This window comes from Saimiri boliviensis, chromosome 8 (genome assembly GCF_048565385.1).
Source record: "Saimiri boliviensis isolate mSaiBol1 chromosome 8, mSaiBol1.pri, whole genome shotgun sequence".
Taxonomy (NCBI): domain Eukaryota; kingdom Metazoa; phylum Chordata; class Mammalia; order Primates; family Cebidae; genus Saimiri; species Saimiri boliviensis.
The window spans coordinates 81,590,799-81,617,941 of NC_133456.1; the positions used below are offsets into that span (position 1 = coordinate 81,590,799).

Below are 27,143 nucleotides of genomic sequence, written 5' to 3' on the forward strand. Positions count from 1 at the left end.
GATTTTAAGGAAACTCAGTGAGATACAGGAGAATACAGGCAGAGAATTCAGCAAAATTAGGAAAAGAGTTCAAAGAGTTTAAATGAGAAATTTAACAAAGAGATAAATATTATTTAAAGAAAACCAAACAGAAACCTCAGAGATGAAAAATTTAATGAATGAAATTAAAAATTGAATAGAGAACTTTAACAGCAGACTAGATCAAGTGGAAGAAAGAATCTCTGAATTTGGAGCTAGGTCTTTTGAAATTACCCAGTTAGAGGAAGTAAAGAAATAAAGAATATACAAGAACAAAGACAACCCATAGGACTTATGAAACACTATTAAATGATCAAACATTAGCATTATGGGATTTCCAGATAGAGAAGAGACAAAGACAGAAACAAAAAATTTATTTAATAAAGTAAGTGCTGAAAACTTCTTAAGTCCTACAAGAGATATGAAAATCCAGATATATGAAGTTCAAAGGTCCCCCCAAAATATTCAACCCAAAGAGATTCTCGTCATGACACATTATAATAAATTGTCAACATCAAGGACAAAGATAGAATTTTAAAAGCAGCAAGAGAAAAGTGCCAAATTGCAAATAAGGAAATCCCCATTAGACTATCAACAGACTTCTCAGCAAAATCCCTGCAGGCTAGGAGAGAGTGAGATGATATAGTCAAAGTGCTGAAAGAAAAAATACCTGACAGCTGAAAATACTACACAAGTAAAGCTATCCTTCAGAAGTGAAGGAGAAATAAATTCCCAGACAAGCAAAAGTTGAGAGAATTTGTCACCACTACATTTTCCTTACAAGAAGCACTTCAGAGTTTTTCAAGTAGAAATGGAAGACGTTACTAATATAAAAACATATGAAAGTATAAAATTCACTGATGAAGGTAAATATATAGTAAAATCCAGAATATCCCAATACTGTTACAGTGCTTTATAAATCATATATATCTCTAATATGAAGGCTAAAAGCCAAAAGAGTAAAATATAACAGTAATTAGAATACATTGTTCAGAAGTACATAAAATAAAAAGATGTAAATTGTGGCACCGAAATGTAAATTGGAAGGATAAAAGTCCAGAGATTTGTATGTGATTGAGGTTACTTGTTTTCAGCATAAAACAGACCATTGTAAGTATAAGATGTTTTATGTATCCTCATGGTAACCACAAAGCAAAAAGCTATAGCAAATGCACAAACAAGAGAAAGTAATAAAAATTCAGCACTAAAGAAAACCATCAAATCAAAGAGATAAAAAGAAAAAAGAAAGGAACAAAAGATCTACAAAATAACCATAAAATAACAAAGTGGCAATGGTAAGTCCTTAACTATCAATAATTACTTTGAATGTAAATGAATTATTAAATTCTTCAATCAAAAGACATAGAGTAGCTGAATAGATTTTTAAAAACAAGACTCAAATATACAATTCCTAAAAAAGACTCACTTTATCCTTAAGCACACAAATAAGCTGAAAATAAAGAGATGGAAGAAGATATTCTATGCCAATGGTAATCAAAAGAGAGCAAGATTGGCTGTACTTAACGTCAGATAAAATAGACTTCAAGTCAAAGCTGTCACAAGAGAAAATGTACCCAAAATTGAAGCATCTAAATATATAAAGCAAATATTAATGAACATAAAAGGAGAAATAGCAAGACAATAGTAGAGGACTTCAATAAGCCACTTTCAACAAGGGACAGGTCAACTAGACAGAAAATTAACAAGAAAATATGGGAACTGAACCATACTTCAGAAAAATTAGACCCAACAGATACATACAAAACTTTCTATTCAATAACAGCAGGATACACATTATTTTTTAATGCACATGGAACATTCTCCAGTTTAGATCATATGGTAAGCCACAAAACAAGTACTAAATTTTGTTTAAAATCAGTATTATATCAAGTATTGTTTCCAACCCCAATAATATGACACTAGAAATCAGTGACAGGATTACCTTCAGAATATACACAAATATATGGTAATTAAAAAAGGTGCTACTGAACAACCAATGAGTTAATGAAGAAATTAGAAGATAAATTTTAAAAAACTTTAGAGACAAATGAAAATGGAAACAAACACAGTAAAACCTTTGGCATACAGCAAAAGCAGTACTCAAAAGAAAGCTTACACCAATAACTGCCTACATGAATAAAGAAGAAATAACAAACAAACAACAACCTAAATTTGAACCTCAAGAAAGTAGAGAAACAATAACAAACTAATCCAATATTAGCAGAAAGAAAGAAATAATAAAGATCAGAGCAAAAACAAATGAAATAGATTTAATAGTAATACTAAAGATAAACAAAACAGAGTTGGTTTTCTGAGGAGATAAACAAAATCAACAAACCATAGCCAGACTAAGAAAAAAGAGAGAAGACTAAAATAAATAAAATCAGTGGTAAAGGATACATATATTACAACTAATAACACAGAAATACAAGTATCATAAGAGAATTTTATGAACAACTGCATGTCGACAATTTAGAAAATCTAGAATAAATGGATAAATTCCTGGACACATACAACCTACCAAGACTGAATCATGAAGAAACAGAAAACACGAACAGACCAATAATTAGCAACAAGACTGAACTAATAATCAAACTTCTCCAATCAAAAAACATTCAGCACCTGATGGCTTCTCTGCTGAATTGTACCAAACATTTAAAGAAGAAATAATATTGATTCTATTCAAACTATCCCTAAACATTGTAAAGGAGCAAATATTTTCAAACTAATTTTGTGAGTCCCCCACTACAAGGACACAATAAAAATATTTCTGATAAACACAGATGTAAAATAATCCTCAGCAAAATACTAGCAAACTGAATTTAACAACACATTAAAAAGGTAATTCACCATGATCAAGTGAGATTCACCTTAAGATGCAAGGATGGTTTAACATATTCAAATCCATAAACATGATACATCACATTAACAAGATGAAAGACAAAAACCATATAACCATTTTAATAGATTCAGAAAAAGCATTTGACAGTATTCAACATTCCCTTCTACTAAAAACTCTCAACACATTAAGCATAGAAGGAATGTACCTCAATGTGATAAAGGCCATGTATGACAAATTCACATCTAACATCATACTAGATGGGGAAAAGTTAAAAGTTTTTCCTCTAAGATCTGGTACAAGAAAAGGATGCCCACTTTTGCCACTTCTATTCAACATAGTACTGGAAGTCCTGCCCAGAGCAACTAGGCAACAGAAAAAAAAGAGACATTCAAAATGATGAGTTCGTGTCCTTTGTAGGGGCATGGATGAACCTGGAAACCATCATTCTCAGCAAACTGACACAAAAACAGAAAATCAAACACCACATGTTCTCGCTCATAGGTGGGTGTTGAACAACAAGAACACATGGACACAGGGAGGGGAGCATCACACACTGGGGTCTGTCTGGGGGGAAATAGGGGAGGGACAGAGGGGGATGGGGAATTGGGGAGAGAGAGCATGGGGAGAAATGCCAGATATAGATGTTGGGGAGGAAGGCAGCAAATTACACTGCCACGTGTGTACCTATGCAGCAATCTTGCATGTTCTTCACATGTACCCCAAAACCTAAAATGCAATTAAAAAAAAAAAGAGAGATATTCAAATTGTAAAGGAGAAAAGTCAAATCGTCCCTGTTTGCTGGTGGCATGCTCTTATACACAGAAAACCCTAAAGACTCCATCAGAAAACTAATAGAGCTAATAAATAAATTCAGTAAATTTTCACAACCTAAAATCAACATACAAAACTCAGTAGCTTTTATATAGACTAGTAGTGAGTTATCTAAAAAGAAATAAAGAAGATAATGCCACTTGTGATAGCTACACCGCAAAAGTAAGATGCTTAGAAATAAATTTAACCAAGGGGTGAAAAATCTTTATACTGAAAACTCTAAAACACTGGTGAAAAAAAAAAAAAAAGGAAGTTAACACAAATACATGAAAATACACCTCATGTTAATTGTTTGGAAGAATTAATATTGTTAAAATATCCCTACTACCTAAAGCAATCTACAGATAAAATGCAATCTCTATCAAAACATCAAAGCAATTTTTCACAGAAATAGAAAAAAAAAATCCTAAAATGTATAGGGATCACAAAAGACCTTGAATAATCAAAGCACTCTTCAGCCAAAAGAATAATGCCACTGGCCTCACATTCCCTGACTTTAAAATACACTATAAAACTATAATAACTAAAACAGCTTGATATTGGCATAAAATAGACACACAGACCAATGGAACGGAATAGAGATTCCAGAAATAAATAAAGACATCTACAGTCAACTGATTTTGGACAAAGGTACAAAGAATACACATTAGGGAAAGCACTGTCTCCTCAATGAATGGTGCTGAAAAAATTGGTTACTGACATTTAGAAGAATGAACTAGATCCCTATCTCTCACAAAATACAAAAATGAACTCAAAATGAATTAAAAACTTAAATGTAAAACTCAAAACTGTAAAACTGTTAAAAGAAAACACATAATAAATGCTTCATGATATTGATTTCAGCAAGAATTTTTTTGATAAAATCCTAAAAGCATAGGAAACAAAAGCAAAAACAGACAAATGGGGTTTACATCAAACTATAAAGATTCTGCACAACAAAGGAAACAATCAACAAATTGAAGAGACAACATACATAACGGAAGAAAATATTTTCAAAGTATATATCTGGCAAAAGGTTAACATCCAGATTATATCAGGAACTCAAGCAACTCCATAGCAAAAACCATAATAAAAATAATTCAGTTAAAAAAATGAACAAAATACCTGACTAGACATTTCTCAAAAAAGAAAAAAAAATCCCATACAAATCAGTATGCCATATGCCAACAGATATATGAAAAAACGTTCAACATCATTAATATCAGGAAAATGCAAATCAAAATCACAGTGAGATATAATCTCACTCACTCCAGTTAGAATGGCTATTAGCAAAAAGACAAAAAAATAACAAATATTAGTGAGAATGTAAAGAAAAGAGAATATAACACACTGTTGGCTGGAATATAAATTAGTACCGCCATTATAGAAGATAGCATTGATGTTCCCTTAAAAATTAAAAGTAAAACTACCATATGATCTAGCAATCCCCCTACTGCGTATATATCCAAAGAAAATAACATCAGTATGTCAATGAAATATCTGTACTTGCATGTTTATTGCAGCCCTATTCATAACAGCTCAAACATGGAATTGACCTAAGGCGATATCAACAGACGAATGAATAAAGAAAATGTGGTATACACACTGGAATACTGTTCAGCCTTAAAAAAAGAAGGAAATCTTGTCAACTTCAACAACATGAATGAAGCTTGAGGGCATTGTGCTAAGTGAAGAAGCCAGACACAGAAGGACAAATTCCACATGACTTTACTTATTTACAGAATTTTAAAAAGTTGATCTCATAGAAGTAGAGAGTAGAATAGTGGTTTCTGGAGGCTGGAAAGAATAGAAGGAAGAAGGGAATGGAGAGAAGGTTGTCAGTATGTACAAAGTTATAGTTCAATAGGAGGAATAAGTTCTACTGTTCTATTGCATACTAGGATGATTATCATTAATAAGAACATACTATATATTTCAAAATAGCTAGAAAAGAGAATTCTGAATGTTCTTATTACAAAAAATGATAAATGTATGAGTGACAAATATGCTAATTATCGTGATTTTATTATACATCATATACATGTATTGAAACATCACAGTGTACCTCATAAATATGTACAAATGTGTGTCAATTAAAAATAAATTGTAACTTTAAAAAGCAAAAGAAAATGAAGTCATCCAATTGAAAGAAAGGAGTAAAACCACGTCTATGCACTGACAAGAGTCTACATATTGAAAAATCTTAAGGAACTCACAAGAAAGCTAATCAAATTAATAATTGAATACAGCAATGTTTCAGGGCACAAGCTTGACACAAAAACAACCATTGTGTTTCTATACACCAGCAGTGAACAATTCAAAGATAAACCTAAGAAAACAATTCTATTTCCAAAAAATGAAACACCGAGTCATAAATTTTACCAAGAAAGAGAAAGATTTTTACACTGAAAACTATAAAACTTTGCTGAAAGAAATTAAAGATGACATAAATAAATGGAAAAACCCATTAAAATCTCATGTTAATGGATTGGAAGAGATAATATTGCTAAGATGTCTATACTATACAAAGTGATCTACAGATCTGATACAATCTCTATAAAAATGTAAATAGCCATCTTTAGAGAAATGGGTAAGTCAGTCCCCAAATTCAAACTTACTAACAAAAGAGTAGCCAAACCAGTTTGGTGCTAACATGAGGAAATACATGTAGACCAATGGAATAGAATTGAGGATCAAGCAATAAGCCCATACATCTATGGCCAAATGATTTCAACATGGATATTAACACCATTTAACGAAGGAAAGAATGGTCTCTTCAACAAACTGGGACAGCCAGATTTCCACATACAAAGTAAGGAAGTTGGACCTCTACTTCATACCACATATACAGATTAACACAAGAAATAGATCAATGACCTAAATGTAAGAGTTAACAACATGAAATTCTTAGAAGAAAACTTAAGGATAAATACTCATGACCTTGAATTTGGCAATGGAGTCTTAGATATAACACCAAATGCATGAACAAATAAATAAATAAATTGGACTCCATCAAAATAAAAAACTTGGACATTATTTAAAAAGTGAAAGCATATAGGAAAATATTTGTAATTTTATGTCTCGTAAGGGTTTAATATGAAGAACTGCTAGAACTCAAAACCCAAAAGACAAAAATTCAATTAGGAAATGGTTAAAGAATCTGAATCAACATGTCTCCAAAGAAGACATGTAAATGGCTGATGAGCACATGACTATATGTCAACATTGTTAGTCATTAGAGAAATGCAAGTCAAAATTATATTATCACTCCAAAACTACTTCAGATAGTTAAGATAATGTTTGACCATTAAATAACAAGTGCTGATGAGGCTGTGAAGCAATTAGACCCCTTATATATTGTTAGTGAATTGTAAAATGATATAGTCATTAGGACAATAGTTTGGTAGTTCCTTGAAAAGTTAAATATATGATTAACATATGACCCAGATTACACTTTATACCCAAAAATGGCTCAAAAGATATTTTATGCAAATGTTCATTGCAGCATTATTCACAATGGCCAACAGGTGGGAGCACCCAAGTCCATTAACAAAAAAATAGATATATAAAATATTATATATATATATATAATGGAATATTATTCAGCTATAAAAATGAATTAACTTCTAATGCATGTTACAAAATGGATTATCCCAAATTAAAGAAGCCAGATACAATGGTATAAACTGCCTGACTTCATTTATATAAAATTTGTTGAATAGGCAAATTCATAGAGACAAAAAGTAGATTAGAGTTACCATGGGTTGGAGGGAGAAAGGATGGGGAATTATTGCTTAATGGATAGAGTATCTGTTTGAGATGATGAAAAACTTTCGAAAATATACAGTGGTAATGACTGCAAACATTGTGAATGTAATTCATGTCCCTAAACTATACACGTAAAATAATAAAAATGACAAATTTTATGTTATATAATTTTACCACAAGAAAAAAATTAAGATATTTATGAATATTTAAAAGCAATTACATGGGTAAATGAAAAATAGGATACACTATGTAGAGGAAATAATTCTAATTTCTTAATTTACATAGAAAAAAGACTAGACAAAAATACATCAAAATGCTTTAATTGGTTAGCTCTGGATAGTAAGATAAAAATAAGTTTTTCTCTGTTATATCTTGGAATGTTTTCCACACAGTGAATATATGTCAAACAGAAAAGAATCAAGTTATTTAACCAAAAAAAAAAAAATAGAGAAAATCCTGAAGGTACTTTTTATGAAGAGAACAATCAGAATAAGTAAGAGCTGTTTCCAAATTCTTTCAAATAGAATTTTCTCTTTGAGGGACTCCATGTTTGGATCCCCTTCCACACACACTCTCTCGCTTGTGTGGAAGTTTTCTCTCTTCTCTTTTTTTTTTTTTCTCTTTCTCTACCTAAATAAAAATCCCCTTCCACACACACACTCTCTCTCTTCTGTGGAAGTTTTCTCTCTTCTTCTACTTTTTTTTCCTCTTTCTCTACCTAAATAAAATAACTTTTCTGCAAAAAAAAAAAAAAAAAAAAAAAAAAAGAAAAGAAAAAAAAAAGAATTTTCTGTTTGAAACAAATTTCAAACAGAAGGGCTGTTCTGGAGAAAGAAATTAAACTTCTGTGACACTTCAAATGGCAAAACTGGGATGGGTGAAAGTTACACATTTAGAGATAAATTTGGCTTCGTGTGAAGGGGAATTCTGCTAACAGAATTAACAAAGCCTCCAAGGTTGCTCTTTCAATAGTTTTAACAAATATTTAACAAGCTCCTTCTGACTAATATGTCAGAAGTATTGGGATTATAGCATGGATCAATACAGACTAAATGCTGTTCTCATGAAGCACACATTCTGAATGAGGAGAAGCAGGCAAAACGCTAATGAAAACAAAGATAAATATTGTAACTTCAGATTGTGGAAAGTACTGTGAAAACCTAAAGCAGAGTTGTGGAATAGACATTTGGCTTGTTCACTATTAAAGTGATCTTTCTGGAGGAGTGAACTAATTTGGACTAAAATATGCATAATGAGAAAAAGTCAAAGACATATAAATGTCTAAGGGAGAGTACTTTAGGCAAAAGGAATAGCCAATGCAAAGGTACTGAGTTGCCCACAGCTTGACAATGTACCAGAGGCAGTAAGACCAGTGCGGCAGGCATGCCAGTGAATGGCAATGTAGTTAGAGGTGTAGTTGGAGAAGTAGTCAGGAGCCCAATCATGTAAGACTTGAACTGAGTCAAACTGGGAAGCCATTGGAGTATTTTAAGCAAAAGAATGAATAATAAAATTTACATTTAAGAACAACACTCTTACTACTGTGTAAATGGGAGTGAGGAGAGGGCAGCAACAGTGGAAGCAAGATCAGCTATAAGATTGTTACAGTAACGCACAAGAGAGCTGGTATTGCTTAGTGATTGGTGATGGCGGCTATGCGGAAGATGCAGTGTGGAATCAGAGTATGTTTTAGAGGCAGTGCCAATAGAAATTTCATATGTATTGGAGGTGATGAGTGAAGAAAAGAGTAAAATAAAGGATGACTCTAGTTCTTTGACTTGAACAAGTAGGTAGATAGTAGCGCAATTCAGTAAAATGTAAGCTCCATGTGGAAAGAAACCCTGTTTCATTTCCTGATGTCTTATTCCAAGTTCCTAGATCAGTAAGTAGCACAAACCAGTGACTCAGTAAGTACATAATGATTATATTGAATATCAGATCTGGGGGAATTAAGAGTTCTGTTTGAGAATGTGAAATTTGAGCCTTATTAAATATCCATTGTTAGATGCAGAGTAGCTACATTTCCAGAGGTCTGGATGGACATCAAGGCTAGAGATATAAATTTGGGGTTCATCAGCATATAGCTAATATTAAAGTCATGGGATTGGTTGAGTTTACTTATGGAGATGGCAGAGACTGAAAAGACAAGACTTAAAATACTCTAACAGAGAACAAGTAAAGGAGCAGGGATCAGCAAAAGAGATGGGGAAGCTGTACTCATTAAGGTAGTAGGTAATCCAGGAATGTGTGTAGCACAAACGTCAAAAGAAACCTCTGGAGGAAACAGAGTGCTGTTGAGAGACACAACAGTAACAGAGAGAGAAGGGGTTCCTGATGCTGACAGCAAGGAAGTAATTGGTGAACCCTGACAGAGCAGTATCAGTGAGGTGCAGTTGAAGTACAGAGAGCAGATGCTTCACTTAGTAAATTGTTTTGAGTGTTTAAGCAAGTTTTTAAAATAAATTGGCATGATAGCTATTAAGATTATAATGAGAAGATATAAAGCTTATGATGAGAAGATATAAAGACAATGAGGCAAGTAGAAGAGGCAATTAAAGACTTGCATCTTTGTAATGTATCAGTAATGTACATAGTCAGACAATGGTGGCTGTAGCTGGTTCATATTGGCTCATAAGGACAAATTTGCTGCTAAATCTCAATGCAGCTATTCAAAATAGCCACTATTAAAAGTAAATTTTTATAAACATGCAATTAATAACATATGATATTAAACCTAAAGATAATAAATACTCAAAACCAGTAACTCTCTCATTATTTTGTTACATTTTAGTATTATATATGTCCTTGAGGTTAGTAATGAAGACTTAACTTAAAAATGTGTTACATCTATAGCCATTACATTGTTAGTATTTTTTAAACTGAGGAAATATTCTTCCAGCATTCAAGAACTAATATGATTCAACAAGTAAGTTTCCCACTTCACTGATGAATGATTGAAGTTTTGACGTAAGTCTTTGTTGTTTTGCTTTTGTCCTACTAGTCTAAAGGAAAATCTCAACCAACATTCATGTTGGAACTAACTCAGTCATCAATTGTAACTATAGATTGATATGGACACAGAGTTTGGCAAAACTCAATGAAAGCATTTTGTGACAATCAATTGGCTAAATGAAATTTGCAATTAAGAGTATTACATATTTGGCCGGGCATGGTGGCTCACACCTGTAATCTCAACAATTTGGGAGGCTGAGGCAGGTGGATCACTTGAGGTTGGGAGTTAGAGACCAGCCCACCCAACATGGTAAAACCTCATCTCTACTAAAAATACAAAAATTAGTCAAGCATGGTGGCATGAACCTGTAATTCCAGGTACTTGGGAGGCTGAGGCAGGAGACCCACTTGAACTCGGGAGGCAGATGTTGCAGTGTGCCGAGATCATGCCACTGTACCTTTGTGATAGAGTGAGACTCTGTCTCCAAAAAAAAGAGTATTCTATATTTTGTTATTATTTGCAAATTGCTCACTACACATTTCTTTTCAATAAAGTTGTTTCCATATATGTGTGTGTGTGTGTGTGTGTTTTCTATATATAAATGTTTCTAAGTATACAGAGGTGTGTGAGTATATATATTTATATATCACACATATACGTTTCTTGTATATATATGTTTCCATTATATATGGAAACAAATAAATATATATTGTATGTATATTCAAACTTTTTTGGAGAACAACTTGTTAAACATTTGCAAATATACCGCTGCCTCCCACTGAACAACTGTATAAGCCCCAAAATCAAATTCATGCCCCTGGGTGTTAGGATCTGGCTAATGGAACTGGAATGGCAGTAGAATTAGAGATGAGAGTGGAGAAAGTCAGTATATATAACTGTTTGGGAAGCTTCAGAATAAAGGGGGTGGTAGCTAGTGGTGGACTGGGGTCAAAGAAGATTTTTAAAGGAAGAAGATATGAGAATGTATTATATGCCTTTGGGAATGATCTAGGAAATAAAAGAAAGGTTGATATTAATGGAGAAAGATTATTAAAGGAATAAAATCCTTGAGAAGGTGAGAGGAAACCAGAGTAAAAGCATAAACGGAACTACTACAAACCTATTAGAATGGCCAAAATCCAGAACACTAACAAAACTCAATGCTGGTGAGTATGTGAAGCAAATAGGACTGTAAGTCATTGGCAGTGGAAATGCAAACTAGTTTAGCTGCTTTAAAAGACAGCTTGGCAGATTCTTACAAAACAAAACATATTCTTACTACACAATCCTTTACCCAGTGGAAATGAAAACTTATTTACACTCAAAAATCTGCACATGGATGTTTATAGCAGCTTTATTCACAGTTGCCCAAACTTGGAAGCAACCAAGATATCCTTCAGCAGGCAAATGAGTAAATAAACTGTGGGACATCCAGACAATAGAGTATTATACAGCACTAAAAAGAAACGAACTATAAAACTACGAAAAGACATAGAGGAAGCTTAAATGCATATTGCTAAGTGAAAAAAAAGTCTGAAAAGCCTATATATGATTCCAACTGCACAACATTCTAGAAATGCCAAACTATTGAGACAGCAAAAGATCATAGTGGCTGCCAGGAGCTTTGGGAAGTGGGGAAAGATAACTAGGCAGAGCAAAGAGGATTTTTAGGATAGTGAAAATACTCTGCATGACAATGTAATGATGGATATATGTCATTGTACATATGTTCAAACCCATAAAATGTGCAAGACCAGGAATGAACTGCAATGCAAACTATTGACTTTGGAAAATGATGTTATTATTAATTGTTTCTCATAAAATGCTTTGACTGAGTTTTGCCAAACTCTTGTATCCATAATCAACCTATGGTTGCAATTAATGACTGAGTCAGTTCCAACATGAGTGCTGTTTGAGATTTTCCTTTAACTGAACTAGTAAGACGAAAGCAAAACAATAAAGACATGTCAAAACTTCAATCATTCATCAATGTGAGTTCATCAGTTACAACAAATGTACCACTCTGTTGAGGAATGTTGATAATAGCAGAGGCTGTGCATGTGTCAATACATGGGAAATCTCTGTACCTTCCTTTCAATTTTGTTGTAAATCTAAGGCAGCTTTAAAAAAATGAAGTCATAAATACGGAAATTAGGAAGACAATTTATATATTCACTAGAAGGTAGAGGGTAAGAGAGATACAATGGCAAGATTACCTTTAATCTTCATTCTAAATCCTGAGAAGCTAAGATTTAGGTATGAGAAATATAAAAGCCATCTGGCTTCTATAAATTGGGCACATTTAACTATAACTATACCTAAAAGCACTCTGAAGTTAGTGTTCCTGATTTTCAAGCTGCATTTTTCATTTTAAGTGTTTAGTGACCATTTATAGAAGTTCTACATTTTGCGGAAAAAAGCAAAATAGCGAGCAGGTTTTTCCTTTGCTAATACTTTCTTGCAATACTCAAAAATGAGGATTGTATTTCCTCTCTCTGCATATACTTGGGAATAAGTTACACATCATTGCTGCTGTTGCAGCTGCTGTCTGCCACCGTTGACAAAGCTTTCCAAGGCAGAGGGAGGCCAGCTGAGGGTAGCACCTCTGGTAAGAAAGTTTTAAAATGTCTTACTTGTTACACCAATAAGAGTTGTAATGGCCAGATCCTGGAACAGAAACTGGTAATTTGAAAGGCTGTTTGTCTTCTGAAAATAAGAAGAAATCAGATCAAAAAGTTGTGGCCTTCCGGATGAAATTAGACATTGATCACATTTATTTTCTGAGACATAGGGTTTTTCAAGTAATTACTGTGGATATGCTGTGGGTGGGGCCTGGTTGAGCTGATGAGTGATGGTGTTGGTGGAAGTAATCAAAGCCAAACCTGTGAAACCCTCTCTCTTCAGGAGGGCCGTCATCGTGTGCTTTAGGGGCACACGATGAGCACCGTTATTAATTTGTTGAGGAGGACATCTTCCCCTACCAGATTCATCTCTGTTCTCTTTTCTACTTGTTAACAGAAAATTTAGGATTTCAACTTGCACAATAAAAGAATACATCCCTTACATAAATTTTACTGATGGAAAATGAGAATACGTAAACCCATGATTTGCATTCTTGAATGTTTTTAGACAAAATGTTAGAAAATCCTAGCAAAGCATCTTAATACTCTTGAGGAAAAAGTTCAAGTCTTACCAATTTTAAGAAACTCACTTTCCTGCTGCCCAACACTTAGTGGAAAGGAGATAATGCTTAACTCTACTTCTGAGTATAATTTGAGAATTCTAAAATAGAGCCAAATTTCCATAGCCTATTCTTCTTTAGCTCATTTATCAGTGAGTAGGAAAAGATACAGTTAATCTGAAAGCAATAGAACTAAAATCTTTAACCCAGGAAAAAGAAAGTAGTATATAAAGATGACGAAATTTCCTTTCTTGGAGTAAGCTCACTGTTGAGTTCACAGATGATGGGCATGTTTTTTCTCCTTTTATATGTTGCTAAATAATAAAAGTCATCACAAGATGTATATATTTTCCGTGATATGATATGCCAATTTTCAAATCCCTATATTCAGGGAACCAGTGGCATGCTGGCTTAGACTAACACTGAAAAGTCAATTGCTAAATTTTCAGAGATGTTGTGACCTGGTTGTTAAACAAGGCCAGTATAAAAATTTAAATTAAATCAATGTGCCATTAAATAAATTATACTAAAACCAAAGTTAATAAATACTCAAAGCTTAGCATTTTCTAGATATTTCTCTACATTTTACTCTTACCTCTGCCCTTGAGGTTATTGCAACTCTTGTATCTATATGGTGCAAGTACTACAGAATGATATACTACTATACATCTTTTCTCCACTTCATGTTCAGTGACAATGGAGAGACAGCTTGAAACTGATTATGGTAGGAGTATTTACACCACTGAAATGGGCAAACATTAATAATCAGGTCTTATTTTTCTAAGGAGGTTCAATTATGAAGCATTTAGCAGCACCCTGATGTGGAGAAGTATTTCTTTAGTGAGTGGTAGACTAGGGGAGAGCCACACTGGAATTAGGAAGATAAAGACCTGGTCTAATCAGGTAAAAGTAAGAGCAAGAGAAAAAGCAATATATTTAGTTGTGATCCTCAGCTGTCACTAGATAAAAGATTTCTATATCAGAAAATTGACATCAGCAACTTTTCCTGTAAAAATTTGTCTAATTCTGATTTATTTTAAAAATTCTTAAGGATATTTTTGGAAGGGCTATTGCTGCTCAGATATCCTATTTGTACTCTTTCTTTAAGAGGCATTGTAAATTGAGTGGACCGCTACTTTAGTTCACACTAACGAAGAGGCTAAGTCCCAAGTCATACCCAGTAGAGCAGCAGAACACCAACATACTGAATCATGCTGTACAGAGCCATGTACTTAAACATGCAAAAGGAGGTAACGAGAGCTGCACGTCCTTCCCTGTGTAAGAAAAGAAATGAAAAAGACATGAAACGAAAGTAATGAAAAGAAATAAAGTCAGTTATTCTGTGCTGTTCAGCTGAGCTCAGGAGAAAAAAAAAATCAAAACTCATTATACAACCGTTTGTCTGAAAATCGACAACCTTGAGGTGGTGGATGCTGGCTGTCAGTAAACTGAACAAAACGATTTTTAAGAAAGACCAATTCCAGGCCAAGTTCCAAGTGCCTTAATCTGGTGATGGAGTCCAGATTTACAGTTGCTCATGTCCTTTCAGCAGGCATTGATTTAGCTCCTGAACTCAGATCAGGGGACCTGGGAGCTAGTGCCAGATCTTATACCTACTCCCTAATGTGACATGGAAGATCACTTCTTTTGTCTCAGTTTCTTCATTTGTGACCTAATGGATTTAAGTAAAATCGCAGATTTGGGGGTTATTTTCACAATGAAGACTCAGGAGCTTGGCAAACATTTGATCCAAATTTCATTTTGGCAGTCCCAGCTTTTTCTAAAACTGGACTAAAACAATACACCCACTTAAATTAGTCATATATCAAATTGAAACAGGCTGGAAAGGATGAGCATTTTCATTTGTGTTATTGTCAATTGATTGAATAATACACATTTAAAGCATGAAATAGATGACATACGAAATGTCACTTTTATCTATTTCATTTGGGGAAAATTAGAGTTTAAGTCATACTTTTACATTTTAAATTATTATTATTATTTTATGAGAGAGTCTTGTTCCATCACCCAGGCTGGAGTGCAGAGTCTTGCTCCATCACCCAGGCTGGAGTGCAGTGGTATGGGAAAACCTCTCTAAGGAGGTGGGGAATAAGGAAAAACTACCTGTGGGCAGAGGAAATGTCATGGCAAAACTCTGCTACAGTAAAAATCCTGGTCTGAGGATTTCAGCTCACTGCAATCTCCACCTCTCAGGTTCAAGGGATTCTCCCATTTCAGCCTCCTGAGTAGCTGGGATCACAGGCATGTGTCACAACGTCTAGCTAATGTCTGTGTGTGTGTGTTTGTTTTCTTTGTTTTTTTTTTTTTTTTTTTTTTTTTTTTTTGTATTCTTAGTAGAGACAAGGTTTCACCATATTGACCAGGCTGGTCTCAAACTCCTGACCTCAGGTGATCCACACACCTTGGCATCCCAAAGCGCTGGGATTACAGGCATCAGCCACTGCCCCCAAACTACATTATACTTTTTAAGTTTAAGTTTAAACTCATGCCCATTATGATTTCCTGGGGTACTAAAACCTGATCCTCAAACTAGGATTTTTCTGTATCAGAGTTTTGTCATGATATTTCCTCTGCCCAGAGGTAGCTTCTCCTTATTCCCCACCTCCTTAGAGAGGTTTTCCCATACCTTCCCAGCTGAAGCAGACCACTTCCACCTGCAAAGCCATCTTACTCCCTTTTACCTTTTTTATTTCCTTGATAGCACCTATCAAAATCAGTAATCTCCCTTAGTTTCTGACACTAAATGCCTACTCACTAAATATCTGTCAAATGCATGTATAAATAAAAAATTGGGAGGACTTAGCTAAAGTATTATTTAAGGTGGTGGAAGAGTATATCGGTAGATAAACCACATTTAAATAAAATTAATTCTAAAACAATCTCTAACCTCATATGGCTGAATGTGCTTGGGCACATCAATTAAATTTTCTGAACTTCAAATTTTTTATTTGTTAAAAAATATAGCTATTCCTGCATCTCCAAGCTGTTTTGAAGATAGTAGACATTACAGCATTTTTAAACTATAAACACATGTCAGTTATAATAACCAAGAGCAGCCACCATGCTAACTAACTGTATCATTCAAATATAATGGAGCAGAAGTACATTTTTGGCAGAGTGGCAGTGACGGGGAGCATCAAAGCAAATTTTAGTGAAAGCAGCAAAAGTCAATTAAGATTGTGAAAACTATATTTTTCAAATAAAAATTGAAAAGGAGATAGATAACATTTGAAAACTGAGGATGATTGACGCTTGCAAAGCAGTAACAAGTTCCAGACTCCAGTCTTCTAAAAATAACCTAATCAGTGAATTCATTGGAAATGCCACTGCTCTCCCAATGTTGCTTTTAACTTCTGGAAAATCCATTTGGAAGAAGAATGGTTGACTGCATTCTTCCACAAAGCACCCTCCCCACTCAGGGACACAACGTTTCTCTGGTTGTTCCCAGGCAGAACAATGTGATTTGCACCAAAGGTCAAGAGAGAGGAAACCATGTTTGAGGAAGTGCCTACTTACTTGATAAGGTGAGGTACGCACTCAATGTTTGGAGTTTTGGAAGTGAAAGGTGAGGCCACAGATGCCTCCTGCTCTGATAAAGAGATGCCCACATGAGCCATTTTCAGAGCCTGAAAGCAAAGAATCAGCTTACTCCCCACACAGACTCACAGACGTCTCTGCTAAAGCCTCATAAGAAAAGGCCAGTTAAGCTGGCCACAAGGTGGTTTGTATGTCCAAACTCTAACCAAGAGACTTAACCCTGCCTGCAATGTAAGAAAAAGATGGCATTAGGATACCCAGCCAAAGAAATGAGAATTCCAGAACCAAATTATTCCCCACATAGCCTAAACTAACCACTGACTCATCGTGTGACTTTGGTCAGAAGCCTCCAAATGCAAGTTTATCCATCAAGATGAATGGAAATGGTGTATATCCCAGGAGTACTACCTCTACAGGACTTACATGTAACTGAACATGAGATTATGGCCACACACACTGGCAGCTACTTACCCCGCAGTCATTGGCTCCATCACCACACATACCTACAAAGTAACTAAGAGGGAACCACATTAATTGTAGAGGACATCGAAGCTATCTTGCTAATTTCTCTAATTAAAAAAACCAAGTGACCATCATTAGGGTTCAAACCCATTATTTAAGGGAATTGAAAAAAGGGTCATTTTTTGACTAAAAAAAGGGTAATTCCACAGTTTATACAATGACTGTTAAGTATTCCATGTAGACACTGCATGTCACTGCATAGGGAGGGCTTTCTCAGCTGTAAAGCAGAGGTGCTCACAATTATATGATATAAGTATGGCATGGCAGAGAGGGCACAGGATTTGAAAACAGATCTAGATGTCGACCTGGCCATCTTACCATTTTCACTATTATTATTATTCCCATTATTATCATTATTTTGCCTACAAAATGCTATGAGTATTAAATGAGGTGCTTTATGGGAAAGTGTTCATCAGGTCTAAAGTGATAACAAGTCATAGTAGTTTGTGCTGTTAATACTGGCATGAGAGGAAACCCACCCTGTCAACAGTCACTCAAGTATGTAATGCCAGGCCTAGAAGCTGAAGAAAGAAAACACATTCCTGCTTCAGGATGGCTTTTTGAGGATGCGTGAATACTCTCTTGAATCATTGACAATGATTATTGATAGCCCACTTTTAAAATTATGCACATTCTGACAGCATTCATAGAATATGCTGTACTTTTCTTCCACACCGCTATATGGAGGTAACTCGTTGACTCCCTAGGTTTCAGCCACGTTGAAAAGACAGAGCTTTCCGAACTGAGAAGCTAGCCTGATAAGAGAGTCAAATGAATGGGAGGACAGAGTAGAAGTGGGTAGGAGTCAGAATCACGTCGTTGTGACCCGGTACTCTACGGGGTTCCATTAACAGGAAACAAAGGGTCCCAAATGATATGGGCACTTCATTTGGACTGCCCATTCTGTCTAGAAATGGAGACCTTTTGTGTTAGAAGAGAATAATTTTTCTGATTTGGAATGGAAAAGAATGCTTTGGCATACAAATAATGTAGTATTTTGGGGGTTACATGAATCTCTTGTCATGTGAATCTCCCTATGTCATCATTGTGATGGCAGCATATACAAATAAAATCTAAATTCTCATCCCCTCCAGGAGCTGAGCTCGAGCTACCTTTCCAGTCTTATTTCTCCCCATACTCTTTCAGGCCCCTTAGGTTCTAGTGCAGTGATCCTCAACATCCAACGCAAAATTGACTTACGTGAAAACAATACTGATTTTTCAAGCCCCGTATAAACAAGTGAATCAGGATGCCTGAATGGTGGGATCCCTTGGTATTGCTATTTTTCCTAAAGCTCTCAAGTAACTGCCTCATGCAGCCAGGGTAAGGACCACTGCTCTTGCCAAACTGAGTGACTCCCTGTGCCTCTTCCACTCCCGCTGACTGCTATGCCTTCATGCACTTCATGCCACCTGCACTGGCAAAGAACCTACTCCAGTTTCTGAAATTCTTCCACCAGACTGGATTTCTGCCCGGGAGACATTCTTGCAAAGATGGTCCCATTGATCAGTATCTGTAAGAACCCAAAATGGATATTTTTTTTTAATCAAGTCAACTTGTTGGACATGAAATAATTGATAACACTCAGAATGTTGACTGTATCGTGACGCTTATGATAAAGAAAAAAACAGTTTCCTGTGAGCCTTCCTTTATATTTTAAGACAAACGTTGAGGGTTTGGTCATCAGATAAGTGGTCAGTGAAAAACAAAAATCAGTAAAGATAATCACTTAACAAAAAATATTTTATGAAAATGATGACCTACAGGAATTTACCTCAGCTGCCATGGGGAATGTGGTCCTGAAAAATCTTGAGCTTAATGGAACCTTGAACTGCAAAACGGCAAGAGGCTGAGGGACAACTATATATCTAAAACTTACCTCCTCCCCTACTAAAGCTTTAAGTTTGACCTTCTTGAGTACAGAGGTCATCTATCAAAAATCTAATGGTGTTCCTTTATTCTTGGTCTGCCTTCCTGTATAATTGCAGGGTTTCCACTACACTTTGAGACCCGTTACCAGGGCAATATAGTGAAAGCCACCTAAAATCATCTTTATAATTCAAGAAATCACTGGCACTTCAATCATATAGATGGTGGAAAATTGACTAATCAAGTTTATTTATTTCAAACCTAGTAGGAAATGAGACAATAGTATCCTCTACAAAAATGTTGGTCCCTCTTAAGACACAGAGAACTCACTGAATATGTTTTACCTGTTTCAAGATTTGAAATAATTTACAAGCATGCTCTGTAAGTGATATCATCAGCATTTTCACAGGGAGATTGTTACCCTCTTAGAAATTACCTTTGGCAGTAAGCTGCTGAAATGTTGACTTATAACATGAAAGGATTTTCCAGTTAGGGCAAAATGGTAACTTCCTTCTCTGCTGTTATCAGAGACTTCATCCCTGATGTTAATGTAATTGTCCTACAAAGCAAGACACAGTTATTTTAGACTCCTTCATTTGACAGAGTGGTTAGAACTACAAGCATATCTGAGAGAAGATAGTGAAGACAGCCCAGGATCTCTCTGTAAAGATCACTCTGATTCCTCAGAGAAGCATTTTCCTTTTGCTGGATCAGTCTTTGCACATCACAGACAGCTAGTGAACAGGGGGATAACACTTACTCATGTCCTGTTTTCATCCTGATTTGATCTTGGTAAGTCCCAGAGAAGAGCACATTTCACACATTTCAAGTGTAAAATACAAAAGCACGGCAGCTTAACAAATTTCTCCCTGAAATGATAACTTACTATTTTTTCCTTAGGGAATTAATATTGTTCTACAAGGATACAATGGAGATTGAATACTGACAAGACTGGCAATAAATGAATAAAACTTTTTTTTCTCACCCTGAAAACACAGTCTGATTTTTCTGACTGTGTTTTCATGGTGAGAAAAAAAGTTTCACACACAGCAGCATCTCTCCCAAGAACTGGATCCCCCTTTTAACCCAGTGGGGTGGTTGACAAGCAAGAGGAAAGGGAGAAGTTAGATTCAGCTCCACTCACTACATTCTTTCTCATATAGGGCCAACCTTTTTTTTAAGTTTAAAAGATGGATTCTTTCCAGCACACAGGAAAGCCCTATATCTTCAAGCTCAGTAAGAAAAGTATGTAAAAACCAATGTAATTGAGTTCATTCAACAGCATATATGTTAGAAACTTGGAAGCATATGTTGACTCTAGGTCAAAACTGCTTAGTCACCAACACTGTGAGACACATTGGTAATGTGGCAGAAGGTTCGTGTTCAGGAATACCTGATTCTCATACGTAACGTGTTTCTTTTCTTCTACTAATGTCCAAGATATAGATGCCGATGAGGACCCAGTGGTTTCATTTGCCTCAATGAGAATGACTTTCTGGCTTTTAGAAACCATTCCAGATTTTCTGGCCACTGTGATGGCAGTCTGAAGATTGTCACCTAGAGGAAAGGAGGAGCATCTCAAAATGAGGCTGGCGAAATAGAACTAATTCATGCAGAGCCTAGAAAACCAGCGTGGGGAGTTCAGTCCTTATTTCAGGTATGAAGAGAAATGATCCCTAATATCTTTTCAGCCCTGACCTTTGTGACTCCATGATCCCTTTTCTGGTTCTTACTGATTTTCATCAAGTTACTTCATATTCTACCAGTGTGTTTTTGCCAGACTAAGGGAGAAAATGAAAAAGCAAAATCCAAATCTATTTTCATCATTTGTTAGCAGCTTTCCAAGTGTTTAGGCAAATCCTCTGGTTTAGTAGAGTATCTGGTGGTTCCACTTCTAGTCAAAATGGAGTAAGCCCACTACATCTCTCTCTGATTACAATGGAAAACTCCATTGATTACAATCTCCCGCTGATTACAATGGAAAACTCTGAACAAAAACCAAGAAGCAACTCCCCAAGGACTTTGAAAAGTAAACAAAAGCAGGCAGATGGTGGGAGGGAGTCAAAGTTGTAGAAGCAACCAACAAGGGAATGAGTTTCTCAGCTTTTTTTCTCTTCCCTCTTCCATATTTGACTGGCACATGAGCCTAAGTTAAGAAGCTGTGTGGGCAGCAGAACCCCAAAAGACACCCAGTCTTTCTGGCCAGAGGAGCCAGGAAAAGGGACACTTGTAGGCTAAAGAGCATGGGAAGAATCCTGGAAAGGAGAGAGCCAGACACGGGGACTAATTCAGTATATGAATTATGTAAGTCTCAAATTCAGCCTAGAGCTGTGCGTGTGTGGATCAGATCCAAAGAAAGATAACAAAAGCTTCAGGAATTAAACTATGATATAAATCACCCCATTTGTGAGAGTAACCTCTGAATGAGGCAGACCCAAACATCACAGTAAAAGATTTTATAGTTAAGCTAATATTGGAACCACCACCTACAACAAGAAATATAGAGGTTATGGTTGATTGCTAGCCAAAAAAACAAACAAACAAAAAAACCCTCAACATTCTCCAGAGGATTATAACAGGATTCAAAATTTCACAACATAATATTCAAAATGTTCAGGCTATTCAACATGAAAAATCTGGAAAATCTGTCCAATTTTCAAGAAAAATCACAACAGTTGCCAATCCCTAAATAACCTAAATGTTGGAAGTGACAGATAATGGTCTTTAAAGCACCTATTATAATCCCTCTTCCTGTGTTAACCGTTAATATTCCTGAAATAGGTGGAAAGATAGAAGTTCTCAACAAGGAAATATAAACTGTAGGAAAAAAACTGAATAGATACTTTAGAATTTAAAAATATAATACCTGAAATTTAAAAAAAAATCACTGAATGCACTCAATAGTAGAATAGATCAATGGAAATTATGCAATGAAGAACAGAGAGAAAAAATATTTTTAATGAACAGACTCAAAGATATCAAAACAATTCGTATTCATGTCATTAGAGCCCAAGGAGAGGAAAAAAGTTGAAAAAGAAAAAAAATGAAAACATAATAGCAGAAATTTTTCCAAGTATGATTTTAGAAAACCTGGTGACTTCCAAACAGGATGAACTTGGTGAGAATCACAAGCAGACACATAATAATTAAAATGCTAAAAATCAAAGATAAACAAAAAAGCAGTTAGAGAAAACCACATTAGGTATAAGAAAACAGTAATTCAAATTATCACAGATTTCTCATCAAAAATACGGAGGGAAGAAAATAGTGGAACAACATCTTTGAAGTGTTGACTTCACCTTTCACTTTGAAGTGTCAACTCTGACTCCTATAGACGCTGAAATTATCCTTCAGGAATAAATGAGAAACAAAGACTTTATCAGATGAAAGAAAATGAAGATAATTGGTCAAAAGTGGGCATGCTCAAAAGAAAAACAACAACAACAAAAGCTACAGGGTTCTTCGGGTTGAAAGGAAAGGATACCAGAGGTTAACTTGTAACTTAAGGAGTGAAAACACAGAAACAGAAATAATAATGATCTGGGTAAATATAAAAGTCTAATTTTCTTTAGTCGTGTTCTTTAACACTTCAGTATTGAAAGTAAAGACTATCTCGCTATCTGGTGGGGGTTTTCCACATATGTCATACTATGACAATAACGACATAAAGGAGAGAAAGCAAGAGATATTCCTGGTTATAAGCCTTCTTGAAAGGAAAGGGATGTATGTTGTGATTCCGAGAGCAACCATTAAAAAATTAATCATATAACATCTGGCTGGCTATCCTTAACATAGCTTCTCCCAGTTTTCTACCAAAATGTGTACGAAGATTCTCAAAAGAGCTGAAGTGGTGGGAAGGAGCTACCTGAGGCTGGAAGGATACAGGGAGCCCCGAACATGCCTCAGCAGACCCCTGACAGCCTGTCTGCTTTTTGCCATCTACCACCTGTGAGAGATCCACTGATCAGGATAAACATCCCAGGCCTGAGCACCAATCATCTGACCAAAAAAAAAAAAAAAAAAATCTAACAACCTATCTAAAAAATCCGAGACGCTGAACAGGAAAGATCAAGAGGAACAATCAGAGCTCATGACTAGTGAAGTCAAGAAGCTGCTGGAGACAGATGAAACCTGCTTTAAAAATAAGGAAAGCACTTAAGAAAACTCAATTGCAGCAAAAAACATTTTCTTGAGCAACTCCCACCCCATAACAAGATTTAAAACCTGAACGACTCAAAAAGGGATTTGAAAAAGATAATGAGCATTGTTGAGACCTAAGATCGTGGTTTGAATAAACTGGGTGCAAAAAAAGAAAAAGTCTTAAAGCAAAATTATAAAAATATACAATCTAAAGCCAGGCACAGTGGGGCATGCCTGCAGTCGCAGTTACTCAGGAGACTGAGGCAGGAGGATCACCTGAGCCCAGGAATTCAAGGCTAAAGTGAGCTATGATCAACCCATTGCACTCTAGCCAGGGCAACAGAGCAAGATCCTGTCTCTAAAAAATAAATAAATAAAATACGACAACTACGAGTAAAAAAGATAGACTGAGAGGATAGATAATAATGAAAATTCCAGAAGTGAAAATAGAAAGACAGAGAATAGAGGCAAGAATTAAATAAACAATAGGGAAAATTTTTCTGGCAGGAAGAAAGATTTAAAAAGTGCTCTCCATGTGTCTCCTACTCCTATCTCTTCTTGATGTCAGGGAAGTCTGGTTCTAATCACCGGTTTCCAGGGATTGATTCTAAAGCCTTGGATCACAGAAAGAAGCAACAAGAAACTGTACTCAACTCAAAACTTTTTAAGTGAATGAATCATCAAAAAATTGGTCCATTCAGAGAACAGAGTTAAGACCATTAAGTAATTGTTACAAGAGGTTACATATTTGGTGATTCAGTTACATAAACTCACGTTCTTGTTGTAAATATGATACTTTTTGCAATCTGTTTTATCATATGTATAACATTCAAAGTGACAAATATTATGCTGACTTAAGACTATGTCACAAAAATGATTTAAAAAAATGTTTTCCTAAAAGTGCTCTCCATGTTCCAGATGAAGTTAATGAAATAAGGCAAATGCAAAGGGAAACATTTCTAAATTCCAAAGTTAAAAAGATTATGTGCAGAACATGTATGTTCATAGTGGCACTGTTTACAATAGCAAAGACCTGGAACCAACCCAAATGCCCATCAACAATAGATTGGACAAGGAAAATGTGGCACATATACATCATGGAATACTATGCAGTCATAAAAAATGATGAGTTTGTGTCCTTTGTAGGAGCATGGATGAATCTGGAAACGATCACTCTCAGCAAACTGACACAAGAACAGAAAATCAAACACTGAAAGTTCTCACTCATAGGCGGGTGTTGAACAATGAGAACATAGGAACACAGGGAGGGGAGCATCACACACTAGGGTCTGCTGGCGGGGAGCCAAGGGAGGAACAGTGAGGGGGTAGGGAGGGATAACATGGAGAGAAATGCCAGATGTAGGTGATGAGGGGATGGAGGCAGCACACCACATTGCCATGTGTGTACCTATGCAAAGTTAATGCATAGGTAACAGTCCTGCATGATCTGCACATGTACCTCAGAACCTAAAGTTCAATTTAAAAAAAAAAAAGAAAAAAAAAGATTATGTGCAGAAACGAATAAGTTACTGCACTTGTCATGTGCAATATCAGAAGCCAGAAAGAAAAATGAATAGCCTCTACATATAGATCATTAAGAAAAAAGGACAATAATTCAAGAGTCCTATATCTGAGCAAGATATCATTCACCTGTCAGAACAAAGTAAGATATTCAAGTATATGTAAGAAATCAAAGAGCATATCACCCCTCTATTCCATCCAAGGGCAATACTTGAGGGGAAAAAATTGTAAACAAACAAGAAAAGAAACAGAGCAGAAATTTCAATATGAGAAAAGCAGAAGAAAAGAGAGAGGGCGAATGATGAACTCTTGTAGATAAACAAGTTAAGGATAGATTGTGAGAATGTGTCATGCAAGTGCTAGATAAAGATTTTTGAAACAGAATGATCATAATGTAAGGAAAATCCTACTAAGTAGTAAATTAACTCAGCAACTTCAAAAAGTTGGATTGGGGTGCCAGAAAGGGAAAAAGTAAAAGTAGTTCAGAAGACTCTTGGATTGTGGGAAGTAAAACGGGGGACAGAGAAGTACAAAAGAGGAAATAAAAATATTCTAGAGTTTGCAACTGTAGAATTGGGTTCAGGGGAAGTGGGGACATGAAGAGCCTGCTTTGATGGGGAAATAATGTATCTTCATGTTAAAAACATCTGACTGTCAAAGCAGAGAAAAGAAAGGCAATACACATCCCAAAAATGTGAACATGAATTCATTAGGAAATCATTTATTCACCTCTAGTCTCTTTTTCTAATTAAAAAATTATAGCATCAGGGTGAAATTTCATTAATAAAGTCACACTTAATTTCATTAAGAAAATTCACACATTTCTCTTGCGTGATTCCTTCTCATGGCTCTCGTTTGTATGATTTGGAGTTTGGGGATTAGGAGTAGAGAGGACAGCATTTTCTTAAATTTCTAGAATAGTAGATTTTATGATTGATGAGCCTTCAGCATGGTTTATAGGCCCCATCAACTAAGGATGCTTCTTTTTCTAACATTTGACAGTAAAAATCATCTTTGCCTGGCTCACGTCTTCTTGTTATTCAGGTCTTAATTTGAATGTCACCTCTCAGAAAGGCCTCTCTTAACCGTCTCATCTAAAACAGGTAGTCAAACACACTTTCCCACATTATCCTATTTGCGTAGCTCAGAACGCTGATGCTATTTGATTGACTGGTTGATTTTTTCTCATTCAACTGACATGGAAACTCAGGGAAAGCAGTAACTCCGCCTCTTTGCTGCCCATCTCCAGCACCTGGAATGGTGTCTGGCCCAGCGTAGGTAGTCAGCAATATTTATTAAGTGAGTGAACTGTGTCTATTTCCATGTCAAATTCTTACTGTTTGTAAGAACTCACCTGTGATCATTACAGTCCTTATCCGGGCTGAGATGAGCTCTTCCAAGACAGGTTTTGTCTTTTCCTTCAATCTATTCTCCAAGATCAGTAGCCCCAGAAATATCAGGTCTGATTCTACCTTCTCTCTGAAAATACATATATAGATGTATTGAACAGAAATAACACATTACAGCTTTCTTTTTTTTTTTTTTTTTGGAGATGGAGTGTCTGTCATGCAGGCTGGAGAACAGTGGTTCAATCGATTCTCCTGCCTCAGCTTCCCCAGTAGCTGGGATTACAGGCGCCTACCACCAAGCCTGGCTAATTCTTGGGTTGGTTGGTTGGTTTGTTTTTGAGATAGAGTCTCACTCTGTTCCTCAGGCTGGAGCACAGTGGTGCCATCTGCAACCTCCGCCTTCCAGGTTCAAGCAATTCTCTGCCTCAGCCTGCCGAGTAACTGGGATTATAGGCGCCCACCACCACGCCCAGCTAATTTTTTTGTATTTTTTGGTAGAGACGGGGTTTCACCACTTTGGTCAGGCTAGTCTTGAACTCCTGACCTAGTGATCCACCCACCTCAGCTTCCCAGGTTGCTGGGATTACAGGCGTGAGCCACCACACCCGGCCA

The 27,143-nt window shown here is 35.8% G+C and overlaps 1 protein-coding gene across 26 annotated transcripts in view; it reads right to left on the bottom strand.

Annotated features, from left to right (window-relative positions):
• ATP13A4 (ATPase 13A4) overlaps positions 1-27,143 on the bottom strand; it is a 178,098-nt gene that overhangs the window by 23,166 nt on the left and 127,789 nt on the right. For 25 of the 26 annotated variants that reach the window (XR_012518869.1, XM_074404722.1, XM_074404719.1 and 22 more), the window contains 8 exons: positions 26,537-26,661; positions 20,915-21,078; positions 19,958-20,080; positions 19,086-19,165; positions 17,602-17,644; positions 17,110-17,219; positions 14,750-14,846; positions 13,025-13,097 (listed from right to left, as the gene is read on the bottom strand). Coding sequence is in view for 25 of the 26 variants with exons in the window: in XM_074404722.1 (XP_074260823.1) it covers positions 13,025-13,097; positions 14,750-14,846; positions 17,110-17,219; positions 17,602-17,644; positions 19,086-19,165; positions 19,958-20,080; positions 20,915-21,078; positions 26,537-26,661 (815 nt within the window). In the remaining variant the exon portion in view is untranslated. The remainder of the gene's footprint in view (positions 1-13,024; positions 13,098-14,749; positions 14,847-17,109; positions 17,220-17,601; positions 17,645-19,085; positions 19,166-19,957; positions 20,081-20,914; positions 21,079-26,536; positions 26,662-27,143) is intronic. The other variant, XM_074404735.1, reaches the window with a different exon arrangement.